The 17,342-nt window shown below is 44.4% G+C and overlaps 1 protein-coding gene across 4 annotated transcripts in view; it reads right to left on the bottom strand.

Moving 5' to 3' along the window:
- Positions 1 to 12,484, bottom strand: part of LOC125335125 — a 31,894-nt gene extending 19,410 nt beyond the window's left edge. Inside the window, exon 1 of one of the 4 annotated variants that reach the window (XM_048322448.1) lies at positions 12,404 to 12,484. In XM_048322448.1, the coding sequence (XP_048178405.1) occupies positions 12,404 to 12,481 (78 nt within the window). In that variant the 5' untranslated portion in view covers positions 12,482 to 12,484. Of the gene's footprint in view, positions 1 to 7,879; positions 8,090 to 11,589; positions 11,723 to 12,361 lie in introns of those variants that run through there. The other 3 variants (XM_048322447.1, XM_048322449.1, XM_048322450.1) reach the window with 3 other exon arrangements.
- Positions 12,485 to 17,342: the final 4,858 nt, after the last annotated feature.

Genomic DNA, 17,342 nt, shown 5'->3' with positions numbered 1-17,342 from the left:
GTCACAATACTTGGTTATGATCCCATGACTTGGATCAGAGGGTTATCTTATGTTTTGTCCCTTCCTGTAAAATAGCCCCACTACTTAAACACTTCTAAGAGCAGAAAAGAAAGAACTCCTCTACAGGTAGATTTTTTTGCTTAATTTAAAAATCAAAATCCACTGTAGCTGCCTGGTGTCAGAACAGGACAGTGTATGGGCATTCCACAGTAGTCTTATCTTGTCAGCCTACAGCTGATTCAACAGAAGCCACAGCAAATAGCTTCTGCACAGAGATGGATGCAGTCTTAGAATCCAAGATTGTTCAGCCTGGATGATTAAATTTAGCCATCTGAGCTCAGCATCAGTGGGATGAAAATCTAGCAAGCTTTATTTGGGATCCCTCCCCCCTCCAAAATTAAAAACATCTTATGTGCACACATGCACACACACGTGTGTTTCTTTCAAAGAGCTGGAAATGCTTCAAGGCTCCTTCACCAGCTCCTTCACATTTATTCTGCCCAAGGGACCTCTTCAAAACTCTGGCTACACCAACATCTTTGCTCAAAACACGGAGGGGGAGGTATGGCATCCCAGCTACCTCCCCCTTCTCCCCTCCAAACATAGGAAGTTCATTCCAAGCTAAAGATCACCCGGACTCCTGAGGACATTTGAACAGAGCCAGCCACCTGGGATGAAATATGAAGTGGCTCAAACATTCAGCCAGAGCAGAGAGAAAATGCTAAACTTGGGGTTTTAAAAAGAAAATGAGAAGGAAAAGGGGAAAGTTTTCATTCCACAATCCCAGCTTACAAGGGAAAAACAAAATAAAGACAAGTCTTTACTTGCTGACGTGGCTGGAACTCACTGCAAAGCTACCAGAAATACGATTCTTGTGGTTCCCAGCAAAAGCCCCAAGTTCTCCTCTCACAGCATTTCCAAGCTAGGGAAGTCTGAGCTTTTTTGGATGCTCGTCAAATACGGGATCTGAGGAAAGACTATCCCAAGAGTAAGATAGAAAACTCCAGTCCATTGGTTTAAGAAGTGACCACATTTCCTTCACCAGATGACTGATCTAGAGATCAAAGCTGGTAGGACTTTTTCCAAGCAGAGGACAAAGTTAATCAGAGACTTTGGAAAATCAGTGCTCTACTTAATTTTGCATTTTCAGCTCATCTTTGTGTGCAAGGTTTATTTTCTTCCATTAGCATGAACTAGATACAGCTGCAGCACATCTAACCTATTTTTTCCACCTGGCAGTATAAGAATTCCTGGAAATGCCTTGGAATCGCCACCTCCCTCTCTGCCAAATTGCCTTTGCTGTTTGAAGCATGAGGCAACAGCAGAAGGAGACTCTCATCCCACATTAGGGCAACTCTTCAAGTGTCTCTGGATGGTTGAAAGTAGCAGAGTTAGCAGAAGCAGATCAGACGGGATTGACAGAATACAAGAAGAATTGCTGACACTTTGCTTAGTTATTAGCTTCCCATCTCCTTTTTTGTCAGTCTTTAATTGTAATTATTTTTCAGTTTGATCTCCAAAAGAGTTCCCATCAATTATGAAAGTGTCCTGCTTGCTGAGGGGTCTCCTTTGCTCTCCCAGTATCCCTGTCCCAACATAAACCCACCTTCTGCACACACATATGATCTCCTTGCTCCCTGAGCCAAGCCACACAAACAAGCTCTGAGCAGGGTTCAGTGTGGGACTCAAGCTGGGCTGAGCATACATTTGCTTTTAATACATTTATGGTACCAGAGCAGTGGCACTCATATTTTTAAATGAGGACCTAATACTTCTTGAAGTGAGTGCAACCTGCTGGATTTAAGCAAAACCAAACCCACATTTTTAACAGATGCTCTGTTATTTTAGTGGTGGGCAGCAGCAGTTCCACCACATGAAAGTGATTATGGATGTGACATTTCCACTCTGCAAATCCCATTTTCAGGAAACTGACTTGTCTTATATTCCTTCTTGGCACACATCAGATAGCTTCACAGGGCCCTGTTTTCACATATATCTCCAAATTTTCTATTGTTTTTAATGATTTGCAGGACATTTGAAGAGAAAAAATACGCAGGTAGGAAAGGAAGGAGGCTGTGAAAGCCTGTTACTGCAGGAGACAAGGGAAACAAAAGTACTGCTAGAGGAGTAGGGGAGGGAAGCAGGAATGCAGTTCAGCAATTAGAGCAAAGAATGCAAAGTCTGAACGAGACTTGAGGACTTGGAGGCCCAAATAAGCCTCAGACTGCAGACATGCTATTCTCTCTTATTCTTCCCATATGTGACTCTGCTGCAGCCTGAGCATCACAACAAGATTGCTGGGAAGGCACTGCTTTATGTCACTGGAGGACAGGCAACCTTCTCCTCACTTCCTATGAAAAAAAGAATAATCAGCGAGGGTGGAAATGTTTGCATACCCTTGGATGGAGACAAATAAGCTCTGTTGGGATGGAAAGAGGCTGGCAGGGCTCAGGGTACCCTCACCTGCTCTAGGTCTCCAGGGCCAGCTCCTAGAGCCTGCCTGTAGATGCAGCATTCCCTGCGGCAGCTTGCCAAACCGTTAGGCAGGCATGGCCACAACAAATCCCTGGGAATCAAAGCAGCTGCAGAAGAAGTGGCAGGAGAAGGTCAGTGATCTCATTAGAGCCAGGAGGCCAGGGCCCCCAGCCACAGCGAGGTCCCAGCTCCACAGCTGCACTGTGTTTTGATACCTGGCTCTGGCAGATTGCATAACTGCACCATGAGGTCACCATCCCTCCTCCTTGATCCTCGATCAGAACAGGAGGTGGGGAAAAGGAAAATTACAAAAAAACAAACACAGGCACTCTGACAACCACCAGGCACAGCGACGCACTCCAGCCTCCGTGGAGAACAACAGCCCTCCTCATTTAACTCCAGAGATGCTCGCTCCCAAACAACAAAAAATTGCTTGTTCCCAGGGACACAAGCAGGGGCTGTTTTCCGAACAATCACCCATGGAACAGCCCAGCTTTCCATAGTATGATCAGCAGTATGTGCAGTCTGAGCATACATTGACATTTCGTGCTTGCCTTCAGAGCACGCGGAGGAAAGGCAGCAGAATGCTCTGCTGCTTTTGGGAGGTTCTGGTGAGAAGGAAAACCAGTTTGTCCTCATTATGCAAGAGATGCCAACCTACACTGTAGTTTTGAGCAGTGGACAGATCTTTCTGCAGCAGCCACAGACCCTTTTGAATACCCAATGCAAGATTCCTATATAAGATGAACACCCAGCTCTGGGTGCAAGGCTTTGCTGGCTAATTTGGCTCATTTCCCTCTGCAGGCACAAGCCAGAGTTGTTTGCTGCAGAGGGAAATCCAGAGCAATAGTTAGAGATGATCTTAAGAGCCCTCTGGAAGAATATGTCCCCCTCTCAGCAAAGGTGGGACTGCAGGAGGCCTATTGCTAACTCATCTACCGAAGGGCTCAGAGGTGAAATCTCAGAACACTGAAAAGAATTCTTGTTCTTTTCCACCACATCATAAATAGGCAGAAGTTTTAGCTCTCCCCTTTCAATTCTTTAATTAAGATGGAGTTGAATTCACCTACAAGATCTCTTACAAGTTACAGCTATGATTTATATTTTTAGAGCTAGAAATGCTCATGATGAATAGTTTTTCTCTGGGCTTGGCAGCTCATGGGTACATTTGCTACCTGTCAGATTCCCAGATTGAAGTTATCACCACAGGAGTAACCCTGGCACCCACTGATTATTCAGTAGTTGTTGCATGTCAAGGTGCAGACATGCTTATGAAGTGGATAAAACGTTGGTAGATTGTGAAATACAGATAGAAATGCTCTGGAAGAGACCTAGGCCAAGGCACAGGACATTTTTTCTTTAATTTCATTTACAACCAGGTGCTTTTACTAGAAACTAAGTGCCAGGTCTTATTCTGAATTCTTCTCTATCTTGACAGGAGCCCCACATTACAATATTAATTTCCTTCTTCTCATTTCAGTCTGGAAGGGACAAAAGCCAGATTGTTTTTCTATCAAATGATTTGAAAAATCTATTTAAAATACGCAAAACCAGTGCTTGGAAAGACCCACTTGACTAGGCAGTGTTCCCTTGGGGTCTAAAACCGTTACACCCATAAAGCAGAACTATTTTAAGCAGAAACCTCTCATAACTGTCTCATAAATTTATTGTGCTATGCTCATGCAACAAATGTGAGCCATGTCACTATGAGAGTAGTGTGAACATTGGCTTTCTCCTTTCATCACAACATCAGCTTTTATGGCCAAGGAAGCAGACAACATATCTAACATAACATCCACCAGGGAGTGCTGGAATTCCCAGCCTTTTCTTGTGGACTTTTCTGACTAATCCTTGCAGGGGGGGAAAAAAAAAAGCTAACTCTTGTGACTGGACACTCAGCAGACAAATACAGATTCTCCAACAAAGATGCAAGATGCCATATCAAATAAGATTCTTCATCTATACAAAGCTGCTATCCACGTTCTAGTTTGTTGGGTTCCTTTTTCAGAAAATACCCTCATTCAAACATACAAAAAAATGTAAAGCCTTAGAAAGAGAAACAAAGGCATCATTTAGAGTGTCTCCTCAGGCAAATAATCATGAATATGATGGGACCATGGTAAATAAAAGTAAGGCAGTGTAATGAAGAGTTCAAGATGCCATGGCCATTTGCTACAAGGCTTTAATAGGTCACATAGGTCTATTCTCTACCAGAGCAAGTTCTCATTAACAAAGTGTATGCAACACACCATAGAAAAACTAACAGCAAACGATAGGGTTGGTGGGAACTGACAGGGGTGATGGGGCAATTTCCAGAAGATCAATCTGGTTTTCATTTTTGATAAATTGAGCAGCTTAAAGCAGCTCAAATTAAAGAGTAGAAAACATGGTCAGATTGTTTTCTACTGCTTGGTAACCAGATGGAATATATAACAAAACAAAATCTATAGCCCTGCAGTAAAAGTTTACTTGCAGAGTTCAGTATAAAAGTCCATTGAACAAGTTATGTATGTCCATAGGAATCTATAAAACTAATGTTCCCAAATTAACTTCATATATATCACCTTGCAAATACGTGGGGGAGATTTAAGTAATGAAATCCGTATGCAGCTTAGGTGCCCAGAACGGCTTTGTTTCATTTCGAAAGGACCAGAAACAGGAGAAAGGAGAATTGAAAGGCAATCCCATACAAATTTTGCTGGCCACTTCCTGGGAAATAAACTTGGATTTTTAAAGCAAACAAAACAGACAAATATATGTGTAAACTGGCCTGGCAAAAGAGGAGCTGTTTGTGCTTGGATTTCCAGCTACGTGACCCTATTGTTTCATTCAGACACGTCAGATGTTTCACATGCTGGAAGCCTATTGTACAAACATGGAGAAGGAAACGTTCCACATGTGAAAGCCAAAACCTGCGGATATTCTGTGTCATCATTACCCTGCTGCAGAGCTGTTATCCCAACCTTTTGGGAAACAGGTTGTTGTGTCACTAAATGTCACTAGCAGGTGGGAGGGCTTATGCAGAAGACGTGGATAGTGATCTTTAAAATGGAAGCAAAGAAAAACCCTCTCCCTTTCACGCAATCTTTTTTAGCTGAGCTTCCACATGAGCCATTGCTGCAGCTGGGGCTGGAGCATCCGGGAGTCTGCTACAGTCTGAGTGCTCATCCTTAGTTTTGGGTGATATACAAACAGCAGCATTTCTCTCCCCCTTGTGTTCCCAGGATTAGTCTCCTCTTGTGCACTCTGAAAAGGGAAATTACCAAGATTCCATCTTTGCCAAGATTTCAGAGAGCAGGATGCTTGTAAATTTTATTTTATTGCATACACATAAGGAGGCACCATGAGGGCACAGCAGGGAGGGTTGGGAGAAAGCTGAAAAAAGTATCACAGATACTGCAGACAGAGGAAAAACTAAGCCTTGGGTTTGTTGTTCCAGGGTCCCAACCAGTGACCAGTTTGTTTTCTCAAATAAATCTGCTTTGCAGACATCCTTTCTTCTTCCCCATTCAAGTTTCAACCAGGAAACCTGGAATAAGTTACTGTTGATTTTAGAGGCAAATCAAAGTGTTCAGCCTGCTAAGCTTGCATTTAAAGTTAGTCTTGATGAGCAGCTCCTTGGGGCCCTTGTATTCAAATAGTGAGGTCTCAGATTTACCTGAAGTGCCCACCCATGCAGATGTGGAGCACAGGAGGAAATCAAGGGCATGGGCAGCCCGGGCTTCAAGCCTCAGTGCTACCAGTAAAGGCTCCACATTTTCAGTCAAAAAACCCCTTTAATAAAAACTCAGTCTCTCAAAACAGTGGAATATTTACTAACCACAACCAGGAGAGAGCTGGATCTAAGTAGAATAAGGGGATTAGATTTCCCATTGCTAATCCCAAATTAAGTATAGTGCAGAGCAGACACACCGTCCTTGGAAAGCCTGAGCAACCAACTTTCTGGGATTTGGATCAGGCTGGACTTTCAGAAGCATGTCATCCCAGAGCTCCTGTATCCAGGAAGCCGTCATTATTGGCATCCTTGGCACCTGACCCTAGCTAAGTCCTGCTACACCTTAACAGAATAAAGAAATACAAATAGTATGAAAGCAGATCAGTAAGAGAGAGATGAACTTCCAAAAGCCCCTTCCTAAGAGCTGACAGTAGTTCTGAACGGAGGCTTGTGGCAGCCCATTTTGTTTAGTTCATTTGGCATTGAAACCTGGCTGCTAATATAAAGAAATGAGAGGAGTAAAACACAGGATGAAAATGAGATAGCGTAGCAGGTTATAGTTTGCATGTGAAAAATTTGCTTTTGTTTTGCCACTTTGAACACCACCCACCCCTGGTTTCTATTGAAGCATAATGTACTCCTCCAGGACCAAGGATTTCACATAGTTTAATAGTTTCTGTAATTAGATATTTGTGAAACTCTGAAATCCTCTGATGAAAGGTACTGTAGCAGTATTACCGACTCTTCTACCATGAAAGGGCTCCACCCAAACCCAAATACAGATGTTGTCCTCAATGTACATCATTACTAATCCAAGCCAGCAGTACTTATGGCCTGATTTAAATCCTCCTGAAGTCTCAGATGACTTCTGCGAGCTCCAGTAGGGCTCCAAGAAATCCAGGAAGGAAATACAGGCAAATTAGCCTTTGCTCCTCTCAAAATTGGAACCTCCTTTCCATTGGCAATGACATGAGTAAGGATATTCAAAATGAACCACGGGGCCATTTGCTGCTGAGAGATTGTAAGAGGAATGTTACACTGAGTTTGAAAACCAAGGCTGACAGTCAGGCTTCTCCCTACTGCTGTAAAACTGTTCCATATATTAAGGCAGGTCCCTACAGTGCCCTGTCCCTTCTCCACCCTTCTACTGCCATGAAGTAATTTTTACAAGACAATGACTTTTCTATTTAGTATTTCCCATACTCAAGCAGGTATCTAAATATCAAGCTGAATATTTATAATTTATGGATCTGAGATATCAGTGCATACCAAGAACAGTGTGTAACAGGAAAAGTTGCTTTACCAGACCTGGTCCAGGTACACTACTGCTGGGTAGCCACCCTCTGGTACAAAATATGCCATGAGTTCCTTTTTTTAAGAAGAAAGGGAGGCAGGAAGAAAGAGACCTGAGTATTTTACCACCATTCCTGGTCTGTCACACAAAGAAGCAGAGGTGAGAATAGTAATTGTTGGTTATCACAGGAAAGTTTGTTTGCTGGGTCTTTTCAAACCAATGCAACAGGATTGTTTGCTCTAACCTCTTAGATAGTAAAGAAAAAAAATTATTTCAGCATTTTCACCCCAAGGGTAGTTGGTATCTCTACCAGCACTGCAGTCTTTTAGCTCCTTCTGCATGAAGATTACTCACATCATTCCAGAAATCTGCTGCCACTGGCTTGTTTCTCTTACCTTGGCTGCTGCTTCCATTGCTGGCCTTGGCGAACGAGAGAATTATGGTTCAGCTCTACAAAGAGAGAATCCCCTGTGCTGTGCAGGACTTGAGGCCAGCCTTGTCCATCTTCTCAGCTTTCCGCTTCTTCAGTGCTTCAGTAATTAGAATTATCAGGACTAAAACACTGTGGACATTATTGCTGCTTAGCGTGAAGCTAACAAGGGAGCGCCAGATTTATAACACTCTGGCCAGACAGAGAATTAAAAAAAAGTTACAAATCATTGCCCAGTTCCAGGGATATGTACTCCAGGATCTTATTTTGCCAGAGACTCCACGTGAACTTTAGCCTCTAGAAGAAATCCGCCTGCAATTTTCTAATTTAAATACCAGTCAGACCAGTGGCGGGATGTAAACTAACATGCATGAAAAATAAGGGTTCAATGACCCAAATCAATTAAGTTTTAAGGGCACTGCTCTGGACTCAGTAGGAAGTATTTTAAACAGGAAAAAGAACTTAATAGGATCATTCATTGAACTGACTTGGAAATGAGGCAGAAATTTGGTAAATAAGAAGTTCAATGCAAGCCAGCTTTATGAACCAAATTTAGTGGATTAAAAAACCCCAACAAAACAACAAAAGAACCCCAAACCAAAACCAGAAAAAAATGAACCAAAGCAACAAAAAAACAAGCCCAGATAATTTTTAGACTCAAATAATGTTTCAGGCTCCTGGGTACTAAAGTGAACAGTGCAATAAAACAAACCAGTTCTCACGCCTTCCTTGAGCCCAGGCAGTTTAACACAGTTTACTTCAAGACATTAAAAAAAACCAAACTGGTTTTTAGAAGCCTTGAAACTGCATCTTTATTAAAATAGGACAACCTGCAGGTCTTCTATACAAAGCAAAACTAATAATTTAAAGAAAAAACAGCTTCTGAAGTTCAGAACCGGCTACTGTGGCTGGATTTTTAAAGCGCACACAGGACCTAGGGAGAAACAGCTCTACTGCTTCAGAAGATATGAATATAGCTGCTCACCAAATTGGCCAAACATCCAAACTCTCTGCATGGTAAACATCTGATCTGCCAAGATACATTGTAAGCACAATAGGATGCAGTTATGGCAATTAATCAAGATATAAAGAAAATAGGAAAGACCTATCATTTCTCTGCTCCTCAAGCACAAAGTACTTTCACAAACAGTGAAGAGATTAATAGAGATTAAGTTCATTGCCAACAAAACTTTCAGGTTCTTTGAAGGTGCCTTATTTGTCTTGACTGGCTTCATCTCTTGAGACAGAAATACAGCCTGGTGCACATACCCAGTGCTTTACAGTGATGAATAAAGCAAAAGCTACCTGGACCTAAAAATCCCATTAAAGTGTTACCAAAATAACCCCCGCACCTGGCAGCTGCTGGGACTGGAACCAGATGTGCAGCACATCTGGTAAAGAATGGGACTGCTGCTAACAAACACTGAGCCATCTGAGGGATATACTTTTCCAGCTCAGCAACGGTCCAGAAAGACTTAGTAAAAGTTACATATTTTGCCTCTATTTTTTTCAAGGCAGATGCTGACCACTGACAGACCTATTGTGTGCCAATTTAAAACATTTGAGAACTTCCCTATCCTCTCGCCCCAATCAGAAGTGCATATTTTGCTGCTCCAGTTGCATAATTTACTGATTCAGCTGCATGCTTGGTTGATCTGGTAGGAGACTAGTACAGTAGTTGAGATTCTGGATACATTGCCAACTGTGGAGCGTGCTTTGTTGATCAAGGCTGTAGAATTTAATAGCTGAAATTTCATACACTTTACTAATCAGGCCACATTCTTTGCTAATTGAGGTGCATATTTTAGTAGTTGATTTTTTTTTTAATCTTTCACTGATCTTGGGAAGGATCCTGGTCCCTCTGAAACTGGCAGGAATTTTGCCATAGTTCTTTCTGGGTAAAGGACTAAGACTTTCACCAGAGGGTCTAGGATTGCTAAGATTTCTTCTCTTAAATGGAGCAAGAAAGGCTTGATTTTTTTTCTTTAAGCCAGCAAGTGAACAGAAGAATACCAGATGAAGGATGGCACTGGCATAGAGACCTCCTCCACGGAGATTTGATTAAACAGATAATATTTAATGGACATACAGAGACATAATTTTGACTATGTTAGTCTTTCATCAGGCTTACATTCTTCCTTCAGGATAAACAAGCTGCTTATCTGCACATCTTGTTCCATTTGATACAGACACGCAGGAGGAAACATCATGCACCTTATCTTCAAATTTTCTTTCATTTGATCTAACTCCTATTTTTAAATTGCTGTAGTACTCAGTGAAGGATTCCAGAGAGAGCTCTACTTTGCCACAAAACATGTTGCAAACATCCACGCTACCTCACAGCATCACAAATTTTCTCAGTTCTTACTCACAGAGACCACCTTCCTGGATGAAAAGAACAGTTCAGTTCCCTGTACCTCATGCAGACTTTGCCCTTGCCAAGGGAGTTTCTGGTATGTTTTTACATTGTTAACTCTAAGTCAAAAGACAAATAATTTCTCATAAATCGTTGAATACCTTTTTTCAACTGATAAATTGAACTGCATTTGAACCACTAACTTAGGAGTGGGATGTATATTTCTTTACTAGCATAGCAACACTATCAGTGAAGCCAAAAAAGATAAAAATAGCAAAGCCTACGCAACATAGTGCAGTCCTTGATGAGTGAAGAGCAAGTGCAACTTACTCCGAGAAATAATAAAAACAGGGAGCAAGAGATGTACACACACGTCTGTTTGGACACACAGAGTTCCCTGTCACATTTACGAAGATAAGTAATAGAAAATGCCTTTCATTCTGAAAAAGAAATTGTCCAGTATGTTAAGAGCCTATAAACAACATGTGATCAAAAGAATAATTGACACAGCAAGAAGTCAAGTCAGGGAAAGCAGGCAGGAGGCTGCTACTTCTTCATTAAGGAGGCAGTTTCTTTTCTGTAGTGCTGTTGGTCAATAGTTTAGTTCACTTACTGCCTGGTGTGAAATCTAACACTTTAGATTTCAGAGTTAGAGAACAACAGAAGTTGACTAGGAAACACAGAAAAAAAAAAAACTCAAGCAAAAAATTATAGAGCTTTCTAATGCATTCAGAGTCCCACCATTGCCTTTCATCCCCAAAGGCACAGCACACAGCCAATACTTGCTCCTCATGACTGTACAGAAGAGAGGCAGCACAGGAAGGATGCAATAATTCAGGGAAGCAAGGAAGTTATGTAGTTTAATAAGAGAGGTATGCAACTGGATGAGGGTAAGCTTGCATTCTGCAATGCAATCCTGACTTAAAAGAGAAACAAAATACAAAGCCCCACAACCATACAATTCAATAGATCCTGGTAAAGTTAGTATTTCAGTGCCAGAAATGTGGCTTAATTAAGTTCTCACTGTAGCTATCTTCACTAGGATACCAAAGTGAGATAAAACATCTTAATTTCAACCACAGTCATTGCTGTGTGTTTGTGTGCTGTGGCAAGGAATTCGTTTATCAGGCAGAATTAAAATGCTATTTGCCATCAGGGAAAGCAGCCCCACATCTTTTTTTCTATATATATATATATATACACATATATATATATATATACATATATATATAATGACATAAATGTATGAAATATTCTTTTCTTATACTCTTTTGGCTCATATCTTATAGAATAGACAATCTCTACTAGAAGTGTCAAACCTTGGTTCTATCAGGGTCCATAGGAAAAGTCACAGTCACTTCAGCCGGACCAGGACTGCTTATCCTTCCCAAAGCTCAGAGCGACTGCTTTGCAGCTGCTCCCCACTGCTGTGGGGTGCTCTGTGTTTCCTCCTCTGCCTTTCCACCGCAGCTCGGGTGCGCTCCGTGCTCACCCTCTCTCAGCTCCCCGTGCCCACTTTCTCTCAGCTCTGCCCGGATCCCTGCCCTGGGAGCTGTACCTGTCACTTGCTCAGTTTATCTGCTCTCCGTGCTACAGCCGAGGTGCACAAGAGCGGGGAGAGCGAGCGTGGGGACTGTAATACAGCACGAGGTATTTCGTTTGGACTCCCCAAGCCAGGCTGTGACCGTGAAAGGGATGCCTTTGGGCAAGTGTTCTCATTTCTGCTGGGAATCCGTTATCACTGGGCTTTCACCGGATTTCGGGTCCGGCTATACCGAAGCGGAGGGGCTGATCCGGAGTCAGACTCCCGGAGCATCACATCTCGCGGTGCCTTTCGCACTCCGAGGCGAGTCCGCGGCCAGCACTACACCCCAAACCCCGAGGGGCTGGGGCCGAAGGGACCCGCAGCCGCCCCCGCCGCGGCCGCCCCGCTGCGTCCCTCCTCCCGGTGTCCGCGGCGCATCTCTCACCGGGGCTCCCGGCAGCTCTGCTGCACCCCTCGCCCCGGGACTCCCGGTCCCTCCCCACCTCCCGGCGGGGCTCCCGGGGCACCCCCTCCCCGTCGGGCTCGCCGCTGCCGCGCTGCCCTACCCGGTGCGGGCGGGGGCCGGCGCCGCCGGTGCCGGGGGTTACCTTGGCTCCCGCCCCGCCGAGGCAGAGCGCCGCGGCCGCCGCCAGGACGAGCCCCGCGCCGGGGCCGCTGCGGAGCATGGCGCGCCGTGCCGAGCCGCGCCGTGCCGAGCCGCGCCGAGCCGCGCCGCGCCGAGCCGCGCCGAGCCGCGCCGCGCCGCGCACAGCCAGCGGAGCTGCCGCGCCGAGCCGTGCCCCAGCGGGCGCCGCTGACAGCGACCCCCCGAGCCCGGCCTCCCCGCCCCTCGCCCCCTCCCCCGGCCGCTCCCGGCCCCTGCCCTCCCCCGGGGGGTCACCTGCGGCGCGGAGCTCGGCGGGACCGGGCGAGGCGCCGCGGGAGCGGAGGGGGCTGGAGAGGAGAGGAGGGGGCTGGAGGGGAGCGGGGGTAGCCTGGTCCGAGTCCCCCTCCCTGGGGTGCTGTATCCTCGCCGGGCTTGGGAACCGCCGGGCTGGAGGCAGCTCAACCCCTGCGAGCAGCGGCGGGAGCGGGCTCCTGCGGGAAAAGTTTCTCCTGCGGGGCGGTGGGAGATGGAGGGGCTGCTGTGCTGGCGCTGGAGAGGGCGGCTGCCCTGGGCAGCGCACCCGACCGCTGCTCCAGTCCCCTGCCAGACCCCGGAGCCCAGTCAGGGGAGTGAACGGTCAGAGGAATGTGAAATAAGAAAAGGACTCAGGTCTTTCCAAAGAGCAAAAGGGACCCCAGCTTCATCATTGCACGAAGCAAGGGACAGGGAAGGAATATTCCCGGGCATCTTGGGGAGCCCAAAGCATAGGAGCTGCACAAAAACCAGCAGCCACTTAACTTTTCCGGAGGTGATGGGAGGGCAAGGACAGTCCCCGTTTCTGAGGCAGCCTTCTGGTTTTCCAGGTGAGACGCTCTCCTGCACGCCGTTGACTCACACCACATCCTGCAGTGAGTGTCAGATGACAACTCAATCAACGGGAAAAAATGGATAATACCTTCAGTTGGTGTCCAAGTGGGTGCATATAAGAAGCCTGAAGTTGGAGGGCTGGTGTCAAAGAAAACTTTTTTTCTTTCATAAATGGAGTCCTGTGTTGAATGCATCCTGGCACTGAGCTCATGCCTACTCCAGGCCCATTCACCGCCTGCTCCATGGGTTTGATGTCCCGACTGTAGGATACAATGTTTGAATCCCAAAGAAATGAAACAGGTCTTCACCTAATCTTCGCAGTACTTTTGAGATGAAGCCGCCTGTTAGCCTTTATTGGACACCTACAAAAAGTAACAACCTGATCAGTTTAAGGCTGAGGGAGGCTCAGGGACAGGACTCCGCTCACTCACTGCCCACAGGGACCACGCTGCCTCCCTGGGAAATTTACACATGCTGATTTAGAAGTAGCCCTTCTATGGAAGGGCACATAAGGAATGTCTCGATAGCTTAATTGGCTTGTTTATACTTCTTGCATTGAAAGCACAGATGCAAATAATTCTTTGGGTGACCAATTCTTATTTACCCTCCTTTTTTCAGAGCAAATTCTGTGTAAAGGGTGTTCCTGGGTTCTGACCTTGTCAGTTACTTACTGTGACTGCTTGTGTTTGAATTTACATTTCGCTCCTCCTGGGTAATATATCTTTGAGTTACCTGTCAAATGAAAAAGCATATATCAGAGAATTTATAACTACATTTTATCTGTTCTGAATAAACACAAAACCCAGGGCACTTAGCATCCTTGGCAGGAGGGTTTTTTAAGCAGAACACTTCTGCCTGAAGGGCAGTCTGGTCTCTGTAGCATAGCACTGTGGCGCATTGCTTTTCTCAACACTCACAGTTAAATCTCAGGGCGATGTCACCATAAATGTATGTTATGTTAAGCTTTGAAAAATTCCCGAAACAAGAAATCTACTTTTTTTCCACATGAGGCTCAGTGTGACAGAAGTAAATGCAGAGATTCCATCTGCTATTCCTTGATGCTGATGCACAGTTGTTGAGGACATAAGTCAAGGACTAGCTGGCAGAAAAGGGTATTCAAAACCTACATTTTTCTTTGCTTGGACATTGCTGGAATAAAAATATAAAAATATCTAAATAAAAGACAGAGAACAAGTCCAAGTCTAGCAGCTCTCTTTTTAAGGATCTTACACCCCTGTTATTTGGATTCCTTTCCAGGGGTCATCTGAGTGCAGGCACCCGTAATCATTTGGAGGCAAAGAGGGTGCTATGTGGGCTATGCTGCCACTCCAAGCTGTAGACCTTGAGCATGTAGCACAGACACAACTGTATGCTGATTTCTCATGTTTGTGTTTCCCCTGTTCTTGGCATCGCAAATTCTGTCACTATGTCTTTGTTCCCTTATCTCAGCAACCCTCTGCTAGCAGAACCTGTCCACACCACACTTCATCACTACGGCTTAGCAGCTGGAATTAAGGATCAAACGTACAGCAGTCTGATCATAAAGTATTTTCAGCTCAGGTTGTTGACCCTTTCAAACCGTATTTTTAATGAGGATTATGTTTTATATTTATGGTCTCCTTCCGTGAGCAGGCAGGAGGACTCTGTATAGGCTTGAACAACTTCCCACACCAGGCAGCACAGAAGACTAGGTCCAAAAGGTGTCTGACTGCCCACTGAATGTAACAACCACGAAGCCAGGCTTGCAAGTAGTACCTGCAAACCTCTTCCAGGTGAGCTGCCTTCCCCCAGTGTCTCACAGCTGCCCGTTAGATGTGTCGGGCAGCTGGAAGGAGACTGGAGATACATTTACTGGAAGGATCAAGAAAGGACAGAAGGGTAAAAGGAACTTTGCTTCCTGCCTAATCTCACAGTCTCTACAGCCCCACATCTCACGGAGTTGCCACACAGCCCAGATCAGAGCTGTAGCCCATTCTCACCACACATCAGGAGGGGAGATACAGGGACAACAACTGTGCACATCCCTGAACAAAGGCCAAGACTCTTCCACAGTCTTTGAGACATCTTTAAGAAAGTAAATGTCCTGTTCTCTGTGTTGGACTACCTGTTGAAAAATCCAAGGTTTTCATGCTCTTTTAGCAAGTCCTTCCAAGGACAGTGTTTCCTATTGTACTATGCCATTTTGAGAGCTCTTGAAATGCTGAAGCAAGCACCAATTTCAGTAGAATAGTGACATTTATGAAGTTAGTGGATAGGACTTGTATGTATAATGGCAGCACTTTCTTAACCAGTAGCCCCAGGCTGGGAAAGTAATTTCTAGGAAAAAAAATAACTAGAAACTTACTGCTTCCAGACCAGCAGCAAAAATCATTTATTGTGGGAAAGCTAAGCTTGAAACCACTAAACCCCAGTAATTTCCATCAACTCTCTCTCTACCACACACACAGAGATACATGGAAAGAGAACTTTCTGAATTAATTTCCTGGAATATATAAGGCATCCTGATACCAAAAGTAACTCTCCTTGCCCAGAGAGACTATTGTAGAACGTCCCACAGAAATGAATGCAGCTCTTAGCAGTTTCTGTTTTTCAAAACAGCTGGTGTGACCAAACTGAATCCAGATTTAAACAGGAGGAGGGCATTGGCAAGATACTTTCAGTAACAAGGCCTTAAATCTTAGTTTATTCTCCGTACACAAGAGCTCCCATCTTCAAACCTTATGGTTACACAATGTGGCTTTTTATGCTTTCCCAGCCTTCTCTTAGGTATAGCAGAGGTTGATTAAATCCAGGCTGAGCTATGTTGTTAAATCAGACACACCGCAGTTGCATGTCTCCACTGTTTATAGAAATAGTCAGGAAAATAACATTTTAAATACTTATCCGTGCTTGAACAGACACGCTAAAAATTGCTTAGGTAGAATGCTGTAAAAATGTTCCACATATATAAATAAAATTTATGGGTAAATCAAATATGTAAATTAAATATTAAGGCAGTCTTTAATAAAGCATGTTTCTGAAGACTTGATTTCTAGTTCCATTGTCTGTATTTAATACAAAACTATTTTTTTCCTCAGTGGGTGTGAGAGGCAAGCTGGATGCCTGAGTCTGATTGCAATCTGCCAGTAATAGAGCTATTTATTTGTGGTTAGCACAGGTTTCTTTTTTGATGAAGTTTTTACAGACTGAGTGACACCAAGTAATAGAAATATGTAAGCAGAAAAACATGCAGTAAGCACAGGGAATTGGAACATCATGTTGTCAGTGGTTAGAGAGCAAGAACTTCCCTAAGGAAATATTTAGAAAAACGTGTTTGTAGCTATAAAAGCTGTAAGTGGAAAGCACCACGCATGGGCTTTGTGCTGTGCAGAGAGTGCCACCCTCTGCTCCTGCAGAGTATGGAGCCTTTCTCTCTAACCTGACTCTTCTTTCACTAGTGCAATTCTCACACACGCAGTGAGTTACAAAATTAGCCAGCTGGACAGTAACTCTACAAATGGTCAGTAGTCCCTGGTAATTTTGTTAGTTCAGCTCTTTAATTGCATTGTATGCCATCTTTTTTTGTTTTTGCTCAGAGGAAAGATGAATAAATTTCCCTTCCTTTTTTAGGAACAAGGCCCTGTGGGTTCCTGAAAAAGACAATTCCTATTAAGGTCTGACAGAGCTCAGTCGGAGAGAAGGAAGCACAGCAGCTCCTGTATGCAGTCTAGTTGCAGGGTGAAAGAATGCTGCAGCTGGCTGTGCTTAAAGAATTTGTTGTGGTACCTTCTGATCTTTGTTCCTGAAGAGCTAAAGAGTGCTCTGCAACAAGAACTCTAACAGGCTTTGGGATTAAGCCATGGGTTATTTCACTGCTGGAGACAGAGACTGCAGTTTACACAAGTTGTCTCCTGCAGATTTACAGGAATCCCTTCATGTAAAGGCCTCATTTGTGATAGTGTTTGACATTTTCGCTGGCTTTTTAAACAACTACAATGACGTTCCTCTATTGTGCTAAAAATTACATTACTGATGATGGACATCTTTCAGTATGAAGGATTCTCTTTCTCTTTCAGGCAGCCTGATTAAGTCGG

The sequence above is a fragment of the Corvus hawaiiensis genome, chromosome 18 (assembly GCF_020740725.1).
Source record: "Corvus hawaiiensis isolate bCorHaw1 chromosome 18, bCorHaw1.pri.cur, whole genome shotgun sequence".
In the NCBI taxonomy this organism is placed as follows: Eukaryota; Metazoa; Chordata; class Aves; order Passeriformes; family Corvidae; genus Corvus; species Corvus hawaiiensis.
The sequence above is the reverse complement of the archived record's forward strand: the minus strand, read 5'-3'. Positions and strand labels throughout refer to the sequence as shown.